At 40.7% G+C, this 25673-nt stretch overlaps 1 protein-coding gene across 1 annotated transcript in view; it reads right to left on the bottom strand.

Moving 5' to 3' along the window:
- Positions 1-238: 238 nt before the first annotated feature.
- kctd8 (potassium channel tetramerization domain containing 8) overlaps positions 239-25673 on the bottom strand; it is a 45402-nt gene continuing 19967 nt past the window's right edge. The window contains exon 2 of the mRNA XM_060926974.1: positions 239-756. Within this exon, the coding sequence (XP_060782957.1) occupies positions 239-756 (518 nt within the window). The remainder of the gene's footprint in view (positions 757-25673) is intronic.

Here is a 25673-nt window from a genome sequence, read left to right as displayed (position 1 = left end):
TGAGGATGTCTGATTCATTTCCCTTCTTGCTTTAGGTCTGAACACTGGGCTACAATATAGTTCAAAGGGTTTTTACCCCCTTTCATCCATGATTACAGCCATTTTGAACAGCCTTGTTGCCTTCATTTTGAGAAATATTGCACCTTTTTAAATAATCTGTTTAAAAATAAATTAAAACTAAAAATAGAAAATAAAAAAAATAAAACCCACACCACAGAAATTCTGACTAAGTGCTTTTCTAGAGCCCATATTTCTGGAGCAATTCTGACTGCCACTGGCGCTTCCGTTCTGGGAATGCCTGAGGAATCCTGATCTTGCGGAAATCCCGAATGCACTGCTTCATCTCCTCTTGAGTGTTGGGTCTTTCCAGAGTCTTTCTGCGCACGAGTCCACCCTCACGTAGCCCCACACCACTGGTCAATGACTGAAAGAGCTCGCTGTTGCGTCTTTTATCTGGAAGCTCCATCCACTGCACGGAGGCCCCCTTCTTGGGAGGCCTGCCGAGAGTGAGGGTACTGGGGGGACGAGATACTGAATGTAGGGCTCCACAGGGTGCCAGGGAGCCTCCAACTACTTCCTCACGAGGCACCAAGATGGAGCCTCCATCCTGGGGTGATGTGGCCTCTGAGTGGGTCTCTGAGCTGGAGGTGGACAATTCGTTCAAGGAAGCTCCACTTTCACTGCCCTTGTCTGCTAGCTTCTCAGGCTTGGGTTCCTCACACTCTGCCCTCGGGGACATGGTCCTGCAGGCGGGCCCTGCCACACAAACAAGAACATCACTAAGATGATAAAGATTTTAAAATGGCTTAACACAAAACATACATATATACAGAGTATTTGTAGGTCCAATCATGAGGAATACCGTTTAAAGCTACAGCACTACACTCCGTTGTGTATATTTTTTCCTTTCTTAACACATCAGTTCCTCATATATTTATCATATCCTTCACAGGCTCAATCATGCATGGATACAGAGCTCCATTATGAAGCTACGTATATTTCACATTTTGTAAGCCGCATTGCTGAGATACTCTGACTGAACTGATAACTTACGGTAGTTCTGGGGAAATCTTAAATTGCTGTAAGTTCTTACACAAAACAAGACAGAAAGAAATGCTGTATGGGGAAACAGAACTGGGAAAATGGATTATACAAACCACAAACCACCTACATTTCCAAAGAAAGATGGTATTATTTTTACAGGCTCAAACCAAATCTTTGATATAAAAAAATCTATATAAATCTCTTTTTACTGTTATGAAATTATATTGCACAGAATGCTCTATAATCAAAAGACATTTAGCAGTAGACTTTATAACCTCACTGAGCCCTTGAATGCCAAATGCAGGTGCTAATTGGTGATTAGAGGCTGATATTGAGGCACTGGGGATGCATGAAGCCACTCTCCCCTGGCTAATTATACCTGAAGGCATGCCTGTAAACAGACTTTTTTACACACACACACACACACACACACACACACACACACACACACACACACACACACACACACACACGTCCTACTTTGGCTGTCATTGTAACATTCCGAACAACCATTCGTAAAATTTCTTTTGATAAATTAAACATTTTGGTCATCAGAGATTATAGTTTCCAAGTGGTGCAATGCCTTACAGTTGCATAGGGGTCTGTTCATGATCAAAAGATTGTATCATTTTCACAGCATCAATTTACACAGACATCACATACACCTTATTCTGCAATTATGCATCTGTATTCCAGGAACAGGACATTTTTTTTTAATTAAAAGGAGTGTTGCCCAGGCACCAGTTTTAACTTTATCATTATAAACCTTGATAAGATTCTAGATTAAAAAAAAAAAATTTATATAATCATGAAGAAATTACACATGTAGGCCGTTATATAACACACACACACACACACACACACACACACACACACACACACACACACACACACACATTTTTTTAAAATCAAATTTGCAATATCTGTGCATATGGCTAAAACACTTTTCTAATAAGATGGAAAATGTTATTTGCTGGTCTAGTTTGCCTTTTATTTCCATTTTGAAAATCACATTTTCATCTTTCAGAGCTCAGTTGTACCACTGTGCTGCATTTATTTTAAAAAATAATCCTAAAACCATCCAACTAAATAATGTGGCTATAACATCACTATCACTTTGCCAAGTGATGTTAGATATCTGGCTGTACTGCACTTCCTTTTCCCATTAACTACCAAGTTACAGTAAGAGAGAGGAAGCCTTTGTCATATATACAGTACAGCACAGTGAACTTATTTTTGCATATCCCAGCTTGTTAGGAAGCTGGGGTCAGAGTGCAGGGTCAGCCATTATACAATACCCCTGGAGTAGAGAGGGCCAAGAGCCTTGCTCAAGAATACAATGATGGCAGCTTGGCAGTGCTAGAGCTTGAACCCCCAACCTAGTAACACAGAGCCCCAATGACAGTAACATTTAAGGTTGGGTTTCCCAACAGGAAGAGATACTAACCCAGATGTATCACTGGCACACTCCTCAGCCTGGCTCTGTAACACTGGGTATTCTAGCATGAACATGGGACACCAGTGAAATCCATCAGTCAACTGATACGTTATAGGTGCCAAGTGATCTTTCAGGTTGCAATCTATGCCTGGCCACCACACCATATACCAATAACAATGAGTCTGATAATATCAAGACAGCCCTTGTGTACCATGACCAGCACATGCCCCCTGAGTCTTGAAGACATGATGGCCTAGTTATCACATGCAATATGAGCATTCTAGCGGCATGTCAGTTCATATTGTGAGAATAGTTCCATTTCTGGTGCTACACAACATGGCCACCTATGTGTGATGGACAGTCTTAGTACATGAAGGTTTAGCTACTGACATATCCCGCAGTTCCTGCAGTAATACTGTCTATGATCATAAAGATGGTGCCATCTCTCACATGCCCAGATGCATACTGCCTCATTCTCCTACAGGGTACTTTTGTTCAGTTGGATGGAGGTCACAGGAGGCAAAGCAGAATTTTCAACTCCATTCTGTAGTTGAGAGAGGACTGCTCCCATGGCAATTGCTGCTGCATCACAAGCAACATTTGGCAGTCTGGTTGGAAGTGGGTTAGCCTTGGTGAGGAAAAATATATTTAGAACAAATTTTTTTCCACCTGAAACTAGGTAGTCTTCTGTGAGGAACATGTACAAGAGACACATTTTTTTTTAAACTCATCCTACATCAATGGAGTGTAATACATGGTTGAAAAGAGTACTGGAAAACAGAAATGTTATAGTAAATATGAAATTAAACCATGACATCATGTTAGAGATACATTAGTGACCCTTCATATCCATAGAAAAGAACGAGTCCTAAGGTCCTGAGGATCTGCAGTAATGACAAGAAGGATTCAGGAGGAGGCTTCTGTTACCCCAACTGTACATCAAAGCCACCACTTCCAGTACCTCAAGTAAGTGTAAGTGATATATATCAGGGCTTTACATTAGCACCCACCCAACCGCCAAATGGGGGTAAAATTCGGCTTTGGCGGGTAATAACTTTAATCCCACTAGCCACTTTGGCAGGTGGTTTATTCTGTGGTATGACAATATATTTTAACTGTAGTTTTCTCTGAAGGCATCTGATATAATAAACGCATCGCAATGTAATATTACGCACCTACAACTCCCATGAGCACCTGCATAAACATTCTGACAACATGTTAGAATTGTTTAGAACAGGGCTTTTCAAAGTGTGGGGCGCGCCTCCCATAGGGGGTGCAACGTGAGGAAAAATAAACCAGAATAAGTTACGATTGCGGACATTTAGCGAACTTCAGCTAGCTTTTGCCAGAGACAAAATGGATCGATTTTTAGTACCTAAAGCTACAGTGAGTGAGGAGACAGAGTCTGGGCCAAACAAAAAAAAGAAGGAAGTATGACCATGATTATTTAAAGTTTGGATTTTCATGGACTGGATCGGAAGATGCTCCATTGCCACAGTGTGTTGTCTGCCAAGAGGTGCTAGCTAACGATGCTATGAGACGTTTTAAAATGTGTAAAACAAGATGTTTTTTTAAAAACAGCACAGATGTTTAAAATGTGTAAAAAAAAAAAAAAAGAGGTTTTAAAAAAGCTCATATGTTTTAAATGTGTAAAAAGATGTTTTCAAAAAGCACAGATGTTTAAAATGTGTAAAAGAAAAAAAAATGTGTACAACAACCATTTTTAAAAAATACGAATTGAACATTAAGTATAGCAGCAACTAAAATTGTAAGGGTTGTTTATTTGCTCTCTGAGGGGGGGGCTGACTCTCCCACACTTTGAAAACCCCTGCTTTAGAACGTTCGTTAACGTCTCAGATAAAATCAGTGATACGGTAACCTGCGGTTAATGAACGAAGCAACAAAGTTGCTGACGACTGACAAGCGCACTATGTGGTGGCACATAGCTGGAGTTTCAAACCCTGCTGCTCAGGGGAAAAGGGGCAGAGATGCGCAGGGCCGGAGCGGCATTTTAAAATCCCTGAGGTCCGTGATGCGCAAAGCGTGCACCAAAAAATGTTCGCCATATTTAAATGAGGGGAGTGAATCACACGCCACACAAGAGATCTGTTCCTGAAATTACTTTTAATGGTGTTTGAACTGAATATCGTCAGTTTTGAAAAAAAAATCATGTATGTGGCAAGAGTAAGAATAATTTAAGCTTGTTTAATGGTTTGATCTGGCCCAAGCAACAAGGACAAAAGATACCCTAAACCATGCAGCCTATGGAACTAATGCCGCTTTTCCACTACAAACGCAGCTGAGTCGGGCTGAGTCGAGCTGAGTGGGGCTGTTGGAGTTGCATTTCGACTACAACCGCGCTGAACCGTGCTGGCTGGAAGTGGGTGGACACATTGGGTGGAGTTAGCGAAAGTTGGTGGACGTCAGGTGATGTCGTTAAGCAGCGCAAACAGTGACATCAGTGGGCTTTTAAGCGGTAGTCTCACGACCCGCCTGAATAGTAAACAACAAACATGGAGGACATGGAGTCGTTAGTGTTGCTGGTCTTGGTGCTGTGGCTTGTTGTCACCGACAACGCGGACAGATACTGGCAAGAGCGTATAGATGAGGCGAGGCGCATAAGGCTTCAGAAATTCTCGTAATTCGTAATTCTTCTCCTTCCGGGTTTGCGGTGTTTACAGATCCCAGCGCGCTCGCGGGGCGTGTGTGGGCATGTGAGGACACTCCTCCTCACCAATCAGTGCACAGGGGAGTGTCTGCTCACGCCCCCAGCCTCACTCGGCTCACTTTGGCTCGCTTCAGCCCCACTCCAAAACCGTGCGAGTTTTAGGGGCTAAGCAGGGCTGAAGCGAGCTGAGTCGTGCTGCTCTAAGGTAGTCGAAACGCGAGCCGTGTCGGGCTGAAGTGAGCTGAAAAAGGGTAGTGGAAAAGGGCCATAAGATACATTAACAATCTGGCATCCGTTACACCTACACACAAAAAAAAAAATTCTGGGGGGAAAAAAAAAAAAAAAAAAATCAGGATACACCACCATGTTTTAGGCAAAGTTATCCAAGGCAAACATAAGTTGAAACTTTCCACTCTATTGCTTTGGCTTATTGAATGATTTATTTTTAAAATCACAAACAACGCAGGCTACAACTGCGCTGCTGCACATGTAGCACGGAGTGAACCTGAAAAGTAAACCCGATCTGCTCAGAGAGTCATATGAGCTCCTCTTGAGCTCCTCTTTAGCCTCTTTCAAGATATTGAATATAGGGTTTTGATGGCGCATCCTATATGGAAAGCCACGAGAGGCAAAACATGGCCACGTTCACATTACACCACAGGTTCCTGAATGTGGTCCTGGAATGCACCATTTTCCCCTGGTTCAGCTATAATCAGCTAATTAACTAATTATACAACAATTCAGTAATATACAGACTCACTAATTTGATTGGCTGAGCAGCGTTCCATTAGTGCCTATGTTTAGTATAACCGAACTGGGACGTTACCCCTTTTCGACCCACAGAGAACGGATTCTGTTCTTGTTCAAAGAATCCTGAGTGGAATTGGTTCAAGAACCTGTTCCCTGTTGGTCGAAAAGGCGTACCTACTCATTCGTAAGGGTTTTTAAATTTTTTTTTTTTGTAGGCTGTAGCCACAATGTCATCATGTTGTCAGAATCAGTGTAACGCATCTCTCATAACCCGGGACGGAACAGTACCATCGTGTGTGTGTGTGTGTGTGTGTATGTATTATTTACCAGCTGGGGGGGTCCGTATCGTGAAATACCATGACCGAGGTCTTGAAAATACTGACCGAGGCCTCTGGGCCGAGGTCACGGTATTTCACGATACGGACTGACCTTAAGCTGGGAAATAATCACATCACATCACATCACATTATCTCTAGCCGCTTTATCCTTCTACAGGGTCGCAGGCAAGCTGGAGCCTATCCCAGCTGACTACGGGCGAAAGGCGGGGTACACCCTGGACAAGTCGCCAGGTCATCACAGGGCTGACACATAGACACAGACAACCATTCACACTCACATTCACACCTACGGTCAATTTAGAGTCACCAGTTAACCTAACCTGCATGTCTTTGGACTGTGGGGGAAACCGGAGCACCCGGAGGAAACCCACGCGGACACGGGGAGAACATGCAAACTCCGCACAGAAAGGCCCTCGCCAGCCCCGGGGCTCGAACCCAGGACCTTCTTGCTGTGAGGCGACAGCGCTAACCACTACACCACCGTGCCGCCCCGCTGGGAAATAATATATTCATTTTTTCATCTCATCTCATCTCGTTATCTCTAGCCACTTTATCCTGTTCTACAGGGTCGCAGGCAAGCTGCAGCCTATCCCAGCTGACTATGAGGTTGAAAATGTAAATTTAACAGCTTCATGAAAGTGTGCTGATGGTTACCATGGAAACCCCGTGTCTCCTGCACTGCGTTCCTCTCCCGAGTCGCGCGTGCGCTCATTCAGTTTTGTGTTCTTGGTCTCAGAGCCACGCGCACCAAACAGAGACAGAATCAACGTTTATCATCATTAACAATGCACTTTTTATGGAGACGTTTTAATGTTATTCTTTATTTTTTTATCCAGTTGAATATTTAGCGTACAAATGTATTTTCAGCTCTTAAAAATGACTGAGGTCCGGACCACGGGGGCCTCAGAGCTGGCTGCGGCCATGGAGATGAACAAGACGCTAATAGGAAGATAAGACAGTTCAATGACAAATGGAAGTTCGGGTGAGATTGGCTAGTTCATAGCAAAACCGAAAATACCATGTACTGCGAAGACTGGAGAAAGTCTGGCAAAGACAGGCACCAGTAATTTTAAACTCGAAATGATAAAGGACCACGAAAAGTCAAATGCACACATCGGTACTATAACATCAAAACAGGCGAAGACGGCTGGTCACTACAGGACAGCATTGCTTTCAGTCCCTGGCTGTCATGAAGTCGGCTGAGCTGGAGAGGATGGAGCTGCTGTTTAGAAACGTTCACGCGATTGGAAAGAAGTTGATCCCACCCCAGCTATCAACTTATGGCCTGCTGGAAGCCTCAGGTCATGAAGACCATTTTTCATGGACCATTCAGACTCATCTGATGATGAATGTAATGAGGACATTTAATGTCTCTCTCTACACATGTTCACACACACACACACACACACACACACACACACACACACACACACACTAATAGATAATACATGATATACATAATAATACTTGATAATACACATAATACTTGCATATCAAAACGTCAAATGTTTTTCAATGATAAATGTTTTGAATTGGACTTTTAATATTAGAATCAGTTCAGTTGTACTGAAAGTTATTTTTCATATTATACGATATTTCATATTGTAAGAGGCTTGAATTTGAGTTCAATAAACAGAATACTCTGTTTATATTTTTGTCTGAATTGGTTGCATGTTTTCATATAGGGAGCTACCTTAACAGCACTGAATACTTGAGTGCTACTGTAGAGATACATTATACGCTGCCATTCATAGGTGGGGTTTACATTAGACCGTATCAGTGGATCATCAGATTAACGTTTTTAAAAACGATTAGCGTGCACACAGCAAAACCAATACACGATTCACGTGCACACAGCAAAGCCAATACACGGATACGCTAATCACATGACTAATTCGGCACGTAAGTTGAGAAATGTGTCAGTGCGGCTCATTGCTTCCTCCTCAGCAGCTGCGCTCCAAATCACTCCGCCCTGAACAGCGAGTGCCCTCTGGAGGGTGCACACTCCGGCCCTGCGCAGCTCACAGAGCGCGCGAGTGAAGTGCACGAGCAGTGATTCGGGACTGAGCCACTGTGCGCAAGTCACTTACCACTTGCAAGTGGAAGGATGGCAAGCCTAAAGACAATCATAACTACACAATGGGCAGTATTTGCAGTATTTTCATACTTTTATACTCTTTAATCAAAGGTGATACAAGGCGGAAGTCCGCGCCGTTTTTCAGCAGTCGCGTCACATGACCAACGCCAGTGAATCAGGAAGGTGGATGTCACAGTGACGTTGTCCAATGACGACGACAGCTAGAGCTCAGCACAGCGTATCCACGTATCCTCAATGTTTACACAGCACCGGACCAGACACGATCTGGATTGAATACGTGGACCCTGGCGGATTCCCGTTTCCCGGCGTTTCCAGGCGTTTTAATGTAAACGGACAGTGCATCCGCGAAGAAAACGAGACAGATACGGTCTAATGTAAACTTGGCCATAATTAAATCTAGATCTTCCGAACTTTAACATATCATGGTGAAGAAAAAACTGCGATTTCCTGGCAACAAAATTGTGGCTAGTGAAAAGGCTGAATGGCTAGTGACTTGGGAAAACCACTAGCCACAGTGGCCGGTGAGCAAAAAAAGTTAATGTAAAGCCCTGATATACAGTGGTGCTTGAAAGTTTGTGAACCCTTTAGAATTTTCTATATTTCTGCAGAAATATGACCTAAAACATCATCAGATTTTCACACAAGTCCTAAAAGTAGATAAAGAGAACCCAGTTAAACAAATGAAACAAAAATATTATACTTGGTCATTTATTCGTTGAGGAAAATGATCCAATATTACATATTTGTGAGTGGCAAAAGTATGTAAATGTTTGTTTTCAGTATCTGGTGTGACCCCCTTGTGCAGCCATAACTGCAACTAAATGTTTCTGGTAACTGTTGATCAGTCCTGCACACCGGCTTGGAAGAATTTTAGCCCATTCCGCCATACAGAACAGCTTCAACTCTGGGATGTTGGTGGGTTTCCTCACATGAACTGCTGGCTTCAGGTCCTTCCACAACATTTCAATTGGATTAAGGTCAGGACTTTGACTTGGCCATTCCAAAACATTAACTTTATTATTCTTTAACCATTCTTTGGTAGAACGACTTGTGTGCTTAGGGTCATTGTCTTGCTGCATGACCCACCTTCTCTTGAGATTCAGTTCATGGACGGATGTCCTGACATTTTCCTTTAGAATTCGCTGGTATAATTCAGAATTCATTGTTCCATCAATGATGGCAAGCCATCCTGGCCCAGATGCAGCAAAACAGGCTCAAACCGTGATACTACCTCCACCATGTTTCACAGATGGGATAAGGTTTTTATGCTGGAATGCAGTGTTTTCCTTTCTCCAAACATAACGCTTCTCATTTAAACCAAAAAGTTCTATTTTGGTCTCATCTGTCCACAAAACATTTTTCCAATAGCCTTCTGGCTTGTCCACATGATCTTTAGCAAACTGCAGACGAGCAGCAATGTTCTTTTTGGAGAGCAGTGGCTTTCTCTTTGCAACCCTGCCATGCACACCATTGTTGTTCAGTGTTCTGATGGTGGACTCATGAACATTAACATTAGCCAATGTGAGAGAGGCCTTCAGTTGCTTAGAAGTTACCCTGGGGTCCTTTGTGACCTCACTGACTATTACACGCCTTGCTCTTGGAGTGATCTTTGTTGGTCGACCACTCCTGGGGAGGGTAACAATGGTCTTGAATTTCCTCCATTTGTACACAATCTGTCTGACTGTGGATTGGTGGAGTCCAAACTCTTTAGAGATGGTTTTGTAAACTTTTCCAGCCTGATGAGCATCAACAATGCTTTTTCTGAGGTCCTCAGAAATCTCCTTTGTTTGTGTCATGATACACTTCCACAAACGTGTTGTGAAGATCAGACTTTGATAGATCCCTGTTCTTTAAATAAAACAGGGTGCCCACTCACACCTGATTGTCATCCCACTGATTGAAAACACCTGACTCTAATTTCACCGTCAAATTAACTGCTAATCCTAGAGGTTCACATACTTTTGCCACTCACAGATATGTAATATTGGATCATGTTCCTCAATAAATAAATGAGCAAGTATAATATTTTTGTCTCATTTGTTTAACTGGGTTCTCTTTATCTACTTTTAGGACTTGTGTGAAAATCTGATGATGTTTTAGGTCATATTTATGCAGAAATATAAAAAATTCTAAAGGGTTCATATATATATATATATATATATATATATATATATATATATATATATATATATAAATTTTTTTTTTTATCTGTGTGTGTGTGTTGGGGGGGGTAGTTTGGGAATAATAGGTGTCTAGCAATGAGTTTTCACCATGAGCTACTTAAACAGACCCCCAGTGGGAGCAAAAAGTGAGGGCCATACAAGGGTTAATCAGATGCTTCTGATGTGTAATGTTTGCCATTAGCTATCATTTGTTGAGTTCTTCATTAGCAAACACAGGCTGAGTTTGGACTTTAAACCCCAGATGTAACATAACAGGTAATTCCTCTTAGTTTTACTGTCTCCACAATAGCATAGGTTTCCATGCCTTGGGAACTGACTGCTGTGCAATGTATGTTCATCTGAAGGGATAGAGTGGCACCAAGAGACAGAGATGTCATGTACAGCTGAAAATCTATTCCATATGGCATATGAACAGACACAAATATAGAGATGTAGAAGCAAGCAAAATTACAAATACACATGCATTCACACTTACACACCATACTCTGGAGACTTCTTTATCTGGCAGGGACTTTGTACAGGACACAGGCTTGTAGTACTCAAGTCCAGGACTCGTGCCCTAATTTTAAGGACTCGTGACTTGACTTGGACTTGAGCACTGATGACTCGGACTTGGACTCAGACTTATGCATTAACTGCATTTGGACTTGTAAATTGGAGACGAGGACTCAGATTTTTTCTTTATTTTTTGCAACATGCCATAATAATTTGGCATAAGATATTTACAGTATCTCATCTCCTCTAGCCGCTTTATCCTGTTCTACAGGGTCTCAGGCAAGCTAGAGCCTATCCCAGCTGACTATGGGTGAAAGGCGGGGTACACCCTGGACAAGTCGCCAGGTCATCACAGGGCTGACACATAGACACAGACAACCATTCACACCTACAGTCAATTTAGAGTCACCAGTTAACCTAACCTGCATGTCTTTGGACTGTGGGGGAAACCGGAGCACCCGGAGGAAACCCACGTGGACATGGGGAGAACATGCAAACTCCGCACAGAAAGGCCCTCACCGGCCACAGGGCTCGAACCCGGACCTTCTTGATGTGAGGCAACAGTGCTAACCACTACACCACCGTGCCGCCCTAAGATATTTATATCTATATTAATTTTTATACTAATTTCATGCAAAAGAATGCACATTCACCTGTTCATACGTCATGTTCAGGAACAAACTAACGTTAATGGTGCTAGAATGCCTGGAGAGAACAGCCCTAGGATTGTCCACTTTGCTTATACAGACTTTTTGTGCAGTGGGAAAAAAATGAACTATCAAGGAAACAATGGGGACAACCTCGAACTTCAATCGTTATTTGGCAAGACTACACCCAGAGAAGTAAGGGACACACTACGGTCATTGCTCTATTGATAGTGTGGCTTGCTTGCCAAGTGATGAACTAGCTCATGTTAACTCTCTCATGTTATTTGCCCTGTTGATAGTGGGCGGGGCTTGCTAAGCAATGAACAAGCTTTTTATCTGTAGTCTATTAACTAAAATGGGGCAGTCAAGTAGTAATGTTAGTCCAACACTGTAGCAGAGACGGTTTCACATAAAGGCAACAACAGCCACTGTCAAATGGTGCAGTTGGAATCTTGTTCTTAGACTTGACTTGGATCAGTAGTGGACTCAACTCAGACTCGACTTGAAATTTTCTTTAATGATTTGGACTTGACTCGGACTTGAACACTGGGGACTCGAGACTGGACTCAGACTCTAGGTTTAGTGACTTGACTACAACACTGGCAGGACAGTATTGACATTGCAATTTCTAGCCCTTTCCATTCTAGTATTTATTTCCACATGGAAATTTCTAAAGATCATGAAGTAAATGTGTCAGGGCATTAAATGAATATTGATTTATTTTCTCATTTTCTTATTCTGGAACACAGTGTAGGTTTTTAAATTAATGTAGATATAAATGTCTTAGGGCGGCACGGTGGTATAGTGGTTAGCGCTGTCGCCTCACAGCAAGAAGGTCCGGGTTTGAGCCCCGTGGCTGATGAGGGCCTTTCTGTGCGGAGTTTGCATGTTCTCCCCGTGTCGGCATGCTGGCGTTTTTTGTTTTTGTTTGTTTTTTTGTGTGTGGCCACTCTGAGTGCTTCGAGTTAAAAATATCTTAACTTTTCAGAAAGGTGCTGGTGTTGCCACTGCTGCTCCTTTTCAGGCAACCAACCACACAGCAGTTTGAGTATTGATATGTTTCAAAATATTGTTGTCCTGGAAACAAAACCTACAAACAAAACCATGGGAGCGCTTTTTTTGATGAAGTGCTCCCCAGCACCATGTTGACACTTTTTTGCCAGAAAAAAAAGTTATATGAACACATGCCCTTATATCTGTGTCATTCAAGCATAACTATATGCCTTTCTTAATAGGGCTGTCAAACCTCCACTGTCAAATAAAGTCCAAGATCAAGACCAAGACTTTTTTTTTTTAAATATTTGTATATGTAAATACTTAATTTATATAGAAGTTTTCTCTATTTTCTATTCTCTGTTTATCCTGTAATGATGCTGCTGGAATTTTTAATTTCCCTGAGGGAACCCTCCCAAAGGGATCAATAAAGTTCTATCTAATCTAATCTAATCTAATCTAATCTAATCTAATCTAATCTAATCTAATCTAATCTAATCTAATCTAATCTAATCTAATCTAATCTAGATCAAGACTAGCCTAGATTGAATCAATATCAAGATCTTAATGGGTTCCATGTCAAAAGGTCTCAATATCAAATCAAGATCAGGTCCAAATGAAAGCAAAACAGAAAGACAGCTTTCCAAGACCGAAAGCCATCAAATTCTTTTTGAGGCCAAACCTTTACTTCAGTTTTATATATGCCAGAACTAATTTGCAAATTCTCTTGAAAATGACCTAGAATCCTGCAAAACCATTTTGAACACTTGACTTAGGTAGGTCATTGGGTTACCACTAGAAGACAACACGAACATTATAGTCAAGACCAAGACCATACCAAAATCAGGCTCAAGTCCTACAGCCCTGTTTGTAAATATCAAATGCAGAACATGAAAAAACAAACTTCTAAGTGATGAACAGAATGGTAATGACTAATGCAAATGGTAATTATCAGCACAGCTGGCAGAAATGTGTTAGCAGGCAGGCACAGAATTAGTGCTCATCTAATCTCCATGAGAAGTCCAATTAGCCTTGACAGAGGTGCTATTTAGAACACTTTCCTAAATAAATAAATAAATAAATAAATAAATAAATATCCTAAGAAAAGCTGCTAGCTTTTTTGCTTGCTGTGCCTGGATCAGTAAACTGACAGCAGAGGCACTGGATATTAATATTTGTATGCAACATACAAGGGAACAATCTAATACCGTAACAAATTTTCTATTGTAAATGAAATCAATACACTGTTCTGAATCTGAGCAGAGACCAAGTACTGAAATATCTAGCACAGTAGCGAGGGCCAATAAGAGTTCGCAGTTTGTCAGAGTGAGATCACAAGAAGAAAGAAATGAAAACCCAGATTGATATTCCGTCTGAATGCTAAGCTGCTCATTATTTTCACCACTGCTAGTCTGGAAACACAAAAGTCTTAATTTGATATGGGGGTTAGAGGTAGGTGAAATGAGATACAGACCTATAATGCAGAGAACATTCCTGCTGAAACCTTGGAAGAGAAAACAAAAGAGGATAGAAGAAGTAAAAAAAAATTGAGGGGGGAAAAAATCAGATAGATTTCAATGTAGCGGTAAAGCCACTAAATGAATTTAAGATTGCATGGAGGGTGGCGACAAGATGAATGATATGCAGAAAGGTAAATTTATAAACATGCTGATCTGTAGCATTGATTCTTTTGAACTACGATGAACGTAGGTTTTAAATTTTTTAATCTTAGCTGGAGCTAAGGGCGGCACAGTGGTGTAGTGGTTAGCGCTGTCGCCTCACAGCAAGAGGGTCCGGGTTTGAGCCCTGTGGCTGGCGAGGGCCTTTCTGTGCGGAGTTTGCATGTTCTCCCCGTGTCCGCGTGGGTTTCCTCCGGGTGCTCCGGTTTCCCCCACAGTCCAAAGACATGCAGGTTAGGTTAACTGGTGGCTCTAAATTGACTGTGAATGGTTGTCTGTGTCTATGTGTCAGCCCTGTGATGACCTGGCGACTTGTCCAGGGTGTACCCCGCCTTTCGCCCGTAGTCAGCTGGGATAGGCTCCAGCTTGCCTGCGACCCTGTAGAACAGGATAAAGCGGCTAGAGATAATGAGATGAGCTGGAGCTAATTTGCGACCGTGCAGTGGTAAATTGCTTTACTGATATAAATCTTGAACAATCCATGCTGAAGTGTCTAGAAATCTCTCAATGTATATTGGAAGGATATTTATTACTTCTTGGAGCTCTCAATAAAAGTTGAATACAAATGTGCCTATTTGGTACACTGTTTTGTGTGTTGCATCATTGCTCTGCTGTAGCTAGTAGTGTGTTGCAGGCCCATCACCTGTGCTTAGGAGCAGCAGATGTCCTTAACAGAATAATTCTCTCTAAGGGCCAAAACTGTGCCCTATAAATAGTGTGCAGCAAAACTGTGTAAACATAATGTGTTCTCTCATGCTTTCACAGTAATCAAACCCATAGAAAGCTCCATCTGTGGCCACATTCGTGCCTGAGCTAAACTAGGAAATGCTGTCCTTCAACAACTCTCATTTCCAATGAACTGCTAAGTATCATTTACATCTACTGAGTATTTTATATTCAGACAGATACTCATTGAACCCTCACATTCTCTCTTTTAAAGCCTAGATTATGTCGTCTTTTTTTCAGCTCACCTGTGGTGAACTGCTTAATGTACTGAAACCTGGAAATTAGGTTGAACGTGGCTTGAATGTGACTAAATTCAACTCCCCATAAAATATTTGTTCCATAAAATTTATGCTAAATAAATGCAATGAAATCATCTGTACGTGTGTGTAATCCTCTGTTGTAGGTTTCTACATGGAATGTTTATCAATTTCTTCAAAGGAATAAAAATGAAGCATACTAACTGTGGAACTGAAGAGTGTAGGAACTAGAATAGGGCCATAGCACACAACAATAGAAGAAACAGGGACCATGACACCGAGGGCTAGGACTCAGAATCATAGAAAAACCCCTTATAAGCTATTAATCAGAGAAATGTGGAAAGTGATTTGTTGAACAGATAAGTAGTAAGTACAAAATGAGTACCACCATCTAGTGAGTATTAACCTAAGAGAATGAATTCTCCTTACTCCATGTGACTTTTATTGGATTAGCTGTTAAACTGTATGTAAAATGTAATAATGAACTAATCAGTGAACCCATTTAAGCTTCACTGGATATATACGAGAAGATAAACTTCATATCTAATGTTCTTTATATTATGTGGACACATAATATAAAAATTATTATGTGTGTGTAATATATATGAGTGATTCCACGCTTATGGGTACTGAAATGGGGACATGAACTTATTTTTAAAAATTCACCTAAAACCATTTCTTTTTTTACCATCAGGTCACAAAACATGTAATCTTTAATGAATGATATGTTAAAAGATAACTTTAATTTTCTGAGATGTAATAAAAACATATTTATATGCCAAAGTCAAGCCTATGAGTTCCAAAATGATGTCTGTTACATTACTTCTGTTACGATTGTCCATCTCGTGTCTGTTACAAATTAATTACAATCTAGCTATATACCATGTTAATCTTATTGAAAGAATGTGTATGTTTATTCTACTACACGTTTATTAATTATATTTGCTAAAACATCACCTTCCTATGTTTCAAAAAGTAATTCTACATTGTTAAAATTGAGAATATATATGTCCACAACACTTCTGTTACGTTCTGACTTTGGCATATAAATATGTTTTTATTACATCTCAGAAAATTAAAGTTATCTTTTAACATATCATTCATTAAAGATTACATGTTTTGTGACCTGATGGTAAAAAAAGAAATGGTTTTAGGTGAATTTTTAAAAATAAGTTCATGTCCCCATTTCAGTACCCATAAGCGTGGAATCACTCATATATATCACTCATATATATATATATATATATATATATATATATATATATATATATATATATATATATATATATATATATTGCTGTGAGGCGACAGCGCTAACCACTACACCACCGTGCCGCCTAATTTTACATTAAACTTCATTTTCCTTTAAAGTTATTCATCAATGATTGCATGAAAAATAAGTGTTTGTATATCACAAGCTTCTCATACTGTGATGCATTTGTCAATGATTGACTGATTATTGTTTTTGCATGGAGGTTGTAGACAGTGGCAGAGAGGAAAACCCGCCCATCATCAACCTCATATTTTCATAAACAATGCCAGGATCTCCCAGCACTTTCAGTAATTTACTCCATCCCATTGCTACAGCTCCCATAACTTGGAGTGCTGCCTATATGATCTCTGTGTCCATTGCATCCCCTGTTGTAGGCATCATTTCATTAAGCTCCAATGCATACTCACCAGGTTATTATACACTTTGCAAATCAGCATGTCAACCGTTATATATGCCTGTATGCATGTATTTATGCATAAAACCTCATTAGTCTCTACCACTAGTGATAGCACTGATCTCTTTAAGATCCCAAGGGCTTCTGCACCAGTCACTGCAAGCTGTATGCATGATCTTTTATTAGGTTGCAGCTTCAGTGCACTCTTAAATACACATAACAGGTCTTTAATAAAACTGCTTCATTGTTGAATATCCCAGTCCTTCTCTTGGGTAGCTGTATTAGAAAATGGATCATTTGATCATCTGTTGAGTGGCAAATGCAGCTTTATTTTTGAATAGGCAGCCTTCATACCAACTTGCAGCACATATACCGCTGCTGCTGCTGAGCAGAAATTATTTGATGCTAACATGATGATGACAAATGCTAACCACTACTACTAGTGGTTAGCACGGTCGCCTCACAGCAAGAAGGTTCCGGGTTCAAACCCAGTGGCCGGCAAGGGCCTTTCTGTGTGGAGTTTGCATGTTCTCCCTGTGTGTGTGCCCCGTGTGGGTGCTCCGGTTTCCCCCACAATCCAAAGACATGCAGTTAGGTTGACGTGGGGCGGCCTTGGGCTGAGGTGCCCTTGAGCAAGGTACCTGACCCCTGACTGCTCCCCGGACACTCTGGTGTGGCTGCCCACTGCTCTGTGTGCGCGCGCGTGTTCACTGCTTCAGATGGGTTAAATGCAGAGGATGAATTTAACTGTGCTTGAAGTGTGCATGTGACAAATAAAGGTTTATTCTTTCTTCTTTAAAATTATGAAGTGAAATTACTGGCCACATGTCTGCTCTAATGACACAATCAAATGTAGCTAGAATAGTAATAAGATAAATACTAGAGTTACTATCATACAAGATGTGTGTCAACTCTCTGTGTTTCTGATCAAAAGGTTGAGGATTCAAACACCAGCACCACCAAACTGCCACTATTGGGCCCTTGAGTAAGGCCCTTAACCCTCTCTGCTTCAGGGCTGTATCATGACGGACCCTGCACTCTGACCCCAGCTTCCTAACAAGCTGGGATTAAAATAATTTCACTGTGCTGCAATGTATATGTGACAAATAAAGTCGTCTTCTTCTTCTATTATTTATTTTTCACATTCTCATTCGCTGAGTCATGTAAAGGTTACAGTCAGAAGGTAATAACTTTGCTATTGGTACTTGGTAAGGAAATGAGCACATGGGAAGCTCAGAAAGGAACTCCTCTCCACTAGTTAAAGATTCTGGCTGCAAAGTTGAATTCTGGGCAAAAATGTTCAATTTCTATTCCTGTTGGAGTTATGAGATGGTTCGCATTGATTTGAAGTTGATTTGAGTTGAAATTGAGGAGTTGTGCTGCTGCACACACTATGTATCATATGTATAAATGTTTTGCTGAGATAAAATGTGTCCCGCATTCTACGATTCCAGAGATCGCTGAAGCGAGTGAGCAGCAATATCACATGACCACCGTGGGGCATGTTTGACTTACTTTTAACCAAAACAAGTCAGCATGTGCAAACATGGCAGAATCCGCCCTCCTGCAAGCTAAAAGCCAGCAGAAAAGAAAAGGAAAATATGAAAGCGAAATCAGCTAGAAAGCGTGCCAGAAAAGCAACGGAAACCAAAAAGTTGTCCGCAAGAATTTTTGTGAAGCAACAGATTGACCACTGGAATCAACTGAAGGATGAAACAGGCACAAAATCTGATGAAGAATTTGCACCACTTGTCTTGAATGGGTGAGTCTGAGTATGGAGTTATATACCGAACGTTTTCATTTTACAGAGAAAGAAACGATAACACAAAAGCAGTAACAGAGAAAAAATATACTTGTATTTGTTTCACAGATCTATTCGTGAATGTCAACCACAAATTACATACCTGCGACTCAAAACTCTCTGAGGTTGATGCAGAGTCACGATGTATTCTGCACGTCGCCATCTTGGTGTGACCCAGTTCCATAATTATGCTAATTAGTTCAAGCACCTCATGTTCAGCTGTTTTTGTGGGGCCATACTGTGTGGCTCCAAGAGATAGGATATTCGGTCCCAAAATGGAGGAAAGCGACCCTCAGCACATCAAAATGATTACATCTTGTCCGCATGATATTGTTCTTGCGGGACAAAGGAAAATGTCATGCACAATAAAAAAAAAAATGTACAAAAAAAAATATTCAGATGACTTTGCAATCAGTATCTTTAACAAAGGAAATTGCCCTAGCAGTTCAGTTCAGAACATAATGAAGTAGAACCACACTGTTTATAGTAGTGAAAAAAAACAGCAAATAAGTATGTCAGTTTTATCAGGTACCAGTTTTATCTAGTATAGTCCAGTTTATTGTTAACATTGCCTACTGTCCTGTTTAATGTTCTTCAATTGTGTGGAAAAAGTTTAAATACAGAAATAAAATGGAAAACAGATAATCCACAACTAAAAATATATTTCTTTTGTACAGCTGTTTCATTACCAGTTCCTGTACCTAAGCCAGCAATGTTTATCTACAGCAATGAAATAATTGCAAACTTTATTTAACTGATAAAACTTATAGCACACAATTGCAGGAGGAGACTTGCAGGCTTGTTATCTGCTTGATGGTAGTGTCATCTCATTCCACAGTTAGAAAGGCACATCCATGCTTATTCAATGTTGATGAGTGCCATGGTGGTGTAAAAGTAACAAGCAGATTCCATGGACAAGCAATCAGATGTCAGATACTGACAGATCCCAGAGTACCAGGTGAACAAATTCTCTACGGGGTCAGTATGCATGATTAATGTATCAGCAGAACACCACTGTACAGAGAAATTCTTAGAAATTGAAATTGTGACTAAACATGGGCCAACAAAGTGGAACCTAATTGTCAGATCATATAGTGTTTATACAGTTGTGGTCAGAAGTTTACATACAGAGACATGAATGTCATCTTAGATATGAATGTCATGGCAATATTTGGGCTTTCAGTAATTTCTTTGAACTGTTCTTTTTCTGTGGCAGAATGTACAGCATACATCTTTAATTAAAAAAAATATATACTAGAATTTGGTGCACAAGTTTTCATTTTCTTTGGGTTTTCTGAAATCAACACAGGGTCAAAAATATACATACAGCACACCTAATATTTGGGTAAAATGTCTCTTCACAAGATTCACTTTGACTAAACATTTTTGTTTACCATGAACAAGCTTCTAGCAGAATTCTGGTCGGATAGTTCACGACTCTTCATGGTAGAATTGGTAGAGTTCAATAAAACCATTTTTTTTTCTTGGCATGGACTCGACTTATAAGCACAGTCCATATATTTTCAGTAGGGTTGAAGTCAGGACTTGTTTTCAGCTTAATGTTAGCCTGCTTTATCCTCCATAACCAGCTCTGATGCGTGTTTGGGTTCACTGTTCTGTTGTAACTCCCAAGTCCCAAGTCATGTTCAAGTTTCTGATGGTTTATGCTGAATAATTCTGAGGTAGTCCTCCTTCTTCATTATTCCATCCACTTTGTGCAATGAACCAGTTCCACTGGCAGCAAAACAGCCCCAGAGCATGATGATCCTACCACCACCACCACCACCAGCTGGTACAGTGTCCCTCTGTACATGGTGGTCATTGTGGCCAAACAACTCAGTCTTTGTCTCATCTGACCATACAGCTATCCTCCAGAAGGCTTTTTCTTTGTCCATGTGGTCAGCTTCAAACTTTAGTTAAGCTTGAAGGTGTCAATTTTGGAGCAGGGGGTTATTTCTTGGATAGCAGCCTCTTAGTCCATGGTGATGTAAAACTCACTGAACTGTAGACAGTGATCCATCAGCTTCCAGTTCATGGCAGGGCTGTGCCATGGTGATTCCCAGGTTGTTCCTGACCATCCAAACAAATTTCCTTTCAGCTGAGGGTGACCGTTTGGGTTTTCTTGAAGCAAAGTGGCTTGGCAAAGTGACTATACCTCACAATAATTTACATACAATAATTGTTTGAACTGATCTTGGAATTTGCAGTTGTTTAGAAATGGCTCCAAGAGACATTCTGGAGTTGTGTGCATCTGCGATCCTCTTTCTCAGATCTGCACTAAGCTCCTTGGACTTCACTGTATTGTGTGTTGGTCAATCCGATGAGTGCTGTAAACAAACCCTTTTTATGAAGGCACAGAGAAGCTACCAGCTGTAGTCAATCATAATCATTAACAGGAATTTAAGAGATCTTGGCCTTGGCAAGATAAAAAGGCATTTTGGAAGTTTTAGCACCTCTGAATTTATAATCTAAGTGAGCATATGTAAATTTTTTACCCTGTATGTATAATTTTGACCCTGTGTTGATTTCAGAAAACCCAAAGAAAAGTAAAACTTGTGCACCAAATTCTAGTGTTTTTTTTATTAAAAAGATGTATGCTGTACATTCTGCCAAAGAAAAAGAACAGTTCAAAGAAATTACTGAAAGCCCAAATATTGCCATGACATTCATATCCAAGATGACATTCATGTCACTGTATGTAAACTTCTGACCATAACTATAGCTTCTGGTGTGAAAGGGATCAGATTGATACAACTCACTTGACACACTGACATCTCCCCCCCCATTCAATGCCTCCTATTTCCTCAGTGAGAACAATACAGTATTTGTATTGTGAACCTAGATGACAAAAATAATTGAATGTTAATTGTAGGTTGGTGGTGTAGTGTTTAGCACTGTCGCCTCACAGCAAGAAGGTTCTGGGTTTGAGCCCAGTGGCTGACGGGGGGCCTTTCTGTGTGGAGTTTGCATGCTCTCCCCATGTCTGCGTGGGTTTCCTTCAGGTGCTCAATTTTCCCCCCACAGTCGAAAGACATGTGGTTAGGTTAACTGGCTACTCTAAATTGTTTATAGGTGTGAATGGTTGAGAGGAGAAAACCTCTATAATAATCCAGTGGAGATAAATATCCAGTGGAGATTGGATGCAGAGGCTTTCCTGCACAGTTAGTGTGGCGGATGTTCTCTGCACTAGGAGTGACAGGGCGGGGCAGGCGGCTGGTAGTACACAGAATGGCCCAAGCAGCAGAAAAGGCATCATGCTAGGTTTGGATGAAGAGAGATGCTAGTAACTGGAGACCCACCACCGACGCGCAGTGATGGATCACCACTGTGGACCCCCCATCCTAAGTGTTACCGTGCTAGGAGTCGAAACACATGATGAGGGATGGCATCTGCTGAGGACATTGGTGGTGTAACAGTCAGAACACCAGTACTGTATGTAAGGAACTTCCCTAGAAACTTTGATGGCTGAAGCTGTCAGAGCAGACCTGCCATCAGGCAGAACACTAAAAAAAGAAGATTGTAGGTTGATTTGATTCCTGTGATATAGCAACTAATTCACTGGGTTATTGGTTAATGGTAAATAATAGGTTAATAGACTATGATGATATTAAAAAAAGTCAGCTTATAGAAAAATGTATATAAATATAGGTGCCCCTAAATGGCATCAAAAGTGTCAAAACTGTCAGGATTCCAGAGGTGGACAGTAATGAAGTACATTTACTTGAGTACTGTACTTAAGTACACTTTTTGAGTATCTGTACTTTACTTTATTAATTTTTTTGTAAACTTATGACTTTAACTTCACTACATTTGAAAGAAATATTGTACTTTTTACTCCACTACATTTCTATCAAGGTCCTCGTTACTCGTTACTATGAAGTGGCTTTAAAAGTGGATGTGTTTTTCCTTTCTTTTCTAAAACGTGATTGTTTTTTTTCACAGGTGACACAAACAGCCTATCAGTAATCACTAGGGTCATGTCATGTCCATAGACTGTATAAAATCAAGTTCAGTGATTTCTCAGCAACATTATTTGAACTCGATCAGTTGGTGGCAGAATGGAAGGAGGCAGTTCTTCTGGGGAATGCACACACCCACGGCTATAGCTAGAACTCATGTTTCAGTTTTCTGAAAGGAATAAAGAGTTGCTTAGTTTTAAATGTTTGCTTTGTTTGCCTAAAAGGGAGCAAATCACAGCCTACAAAAAGTCGCCGTCCAACCTGAAGAAACATTGAGGTATGTAAACATTTTATTCCAAGAGAAAGCTTGCAATGAAATTCTGTTCTTTTAGAGCTAGCAATAACGTTGCAATAGCTATGCAGTCTGGTTTGTCAAATGACTTTCTATGGATTTGCCTGCCAAGTTGCCATAGCCTTGTCCATGGCTAACGTTAACACATTGCTAGTTAACTTGGACACTGTTAGTTAGCATGTAAACACTGAGTTACACTAACATGAATAACATTAACTTATCTGAAGTGCTTTCAGAAATATGTTTTAACATAATCTTGCCAAATAAATAAAATGTAGAAATCTTTCTTTACTAGTAATGTTAGTGACCCAATATGATTTTGAGTTTGAAAAGATTTTGCTAGCATGTCAGGTGGAGCTTCACTGACCAGCTAGCTTAACATTAAACCACCATGATTCCACAGGCAGATTCATGTGTGCATGAATAACGTAGGTACAGCCAGTCACAGTCTCTTTTAACTACATTTCCCATCAGCCAACTTCCGCGTTGACCTACGTCACGCCTGGGCGGGATCACCTACGTCACTTCCTCCATGATTCCATAAGAAACTAAGGCACGCTACTCTCTTTCTCTTTTGGCGCCGTGAATTCAACACGGACACAAGGAGGCCCGCTCACCAGAGACATCTGCTTTGCAAGTAAGAATTCAGCGCGTTTTCGTTTGCCGCTGGCCATGGTAGAACTCCAGAATCGCGCGATCTCTCTCGGTTGAGTTACAACCATTTTTTGTTTGTCTATTATCAGTAACGTTACAAGACTGCCGCCCCAGCAGTTTAATTAAAAGTCAGAAGCGACCGGATCCCTTCTAATTAAAAGCGCTGTGCACATTGTTTGATCAGAGACTTCTTCTCACGAACTACGAAGCGTTCGGACCAAGAAATCCTCTGCCTTCCATGGAATCGACTCACGTGCTCCTGTGGACTCCAAAAGTCTCGGAACATCTCTTCATAATCTTGCGTAGAGGCAAGATAGTAAGTAAGACTGGCATTTTGGGCAGAAACTAGTCTTAGGAATTAGCTTTATGAAGTGGTGTGAATTTAAACTTAGGAATTGTTTAATTGTGTACACTGTAGACACTTAGGGTGTTGAAGTGATTATTGTTCTATTTTGTTTTGATCTCTAAATTGTTTAGTAGATAGGTTTTGCATTCTCTCTTTTCCTTTCTAACACTTTAATTTCATCATTACACATATTTTGACCTCATCAAGATTTCAGTGGAATTAGCTGCTACGGCTAATTATTTTGTTTCATTAGCATCCAGGGCTAATTGTATTGTCTCAAGGGACCACGAGATCGTCATCCTCCCCCCCACAAACACACCTTAGTTAGCAACAGAGCTAATCCTTTGTTCTACTTGGATGACATTCCAAGCCCTGATTCAATTCAAACCCTATAGCGCGTTCTCCCGCGCCCACATTCAAATCCTCTTTGTCTCCTCCTCCTCATACTGCGCAGTCGCGTACGAGACACATCCTAAGGGCTCAGTGGCTCGTGTAGTAGTAAGGAGGAAATCTCTGTCTCACCCCCTTTCTCTCCCTCACACACACACACACACACACACACACACACACACACACACACACACACACACACACACAAGCCCTCTCTCTCTCTCTCTCTCTCTCTCTCTCTCCCCTCGCACACACACACACACACACACACACACACACACGCGCACACGTTCACACACCCACTCATCAAGTATATGAACATACCATATCATATTTGTATATAATGATTCCAACTGCTATTATTCATTTTTATCTTTGTTATAATAAATGCAATTATTATTGAAACTGTGTGTTTATTTGCTGTGCCTAATATACTTGAAGTCGCCCAATCTCAAAAGAATTCCAAGGTGCATATGAGTTATGTAATACGTTAAGTGATCATAATAATTTGTAATATACCATAATTTAGCTGTTTGGTAATTTATTATTAAGCACCAAAATTAATGGTATTATTTAATGAGACTGATTTAATGATTTAATGAGACTGATTTAATGATTTAATGAGATTGATCACTTAATTACCAATTGCACCTACAATACATACACTTGCACGCATGCACACAAGACCTGTGAGATGGACAGTATTGTACTAGTCAGTCTCAACAAATTGCTGGAATTTTTTTATTTTGATGTCAGATGATGGTCTTGCATTTTTTTTGTCTTGCTTAAAGCAGTGATGCTGTTGGGCAGTTATTAAGCTCAAGGTGTGGACCTGGGTTTTAAGCAGGTTGGATTGTGATTTTTATTTTCTGAACAAGCTGCATTTACAGCTATTCCACTGTCGTCCTGATTAACATACACATACATGTGCACACACTGCCAGAGCTGGGTCAGAACACTACCATGCTGCTTTGTGGGGGTGGGGAGGAGTGTTACAATTAAAAAAAAAATGAAAATGACAATGGCTCTTTTTCAGTTCAGTTGTTTCCTTTTGTAACATTCTACCAGGTGTTTATTCTACAGGTTCTACAAGCGAGTCAGTAAATCCAGTAGGTTGCTTCAGAGGCATTAGGTTTTGTAAGCGTTGTGACAACAATACAACAATGCGTTGACAGAAAATGTACTTTTAATACTTAAGTATTTTTGAAATCAAGTACTTCAGTACTTTAACTTAAGTTAAAATTTGAC

This window comes from Neoarius graeffei, chromosome 8 (assembly GCF_027579695.1).
Source record: "Neoarius graeffei isolate fNeoGra1 chromosome 8, fNeoGra1.pri, whole genome shotgun sequence".
Lineage (NCBI taxonomy): Eukaryota > Metazoa > Chordata > Actinopteri > Siluriformes > Ariidae > Neoarius > Neoarius graeffei.
Note: the sequence above shows the minus strand (reverse complement) of the source record. Positions and strands in the feature narration are given on the sequence as shown.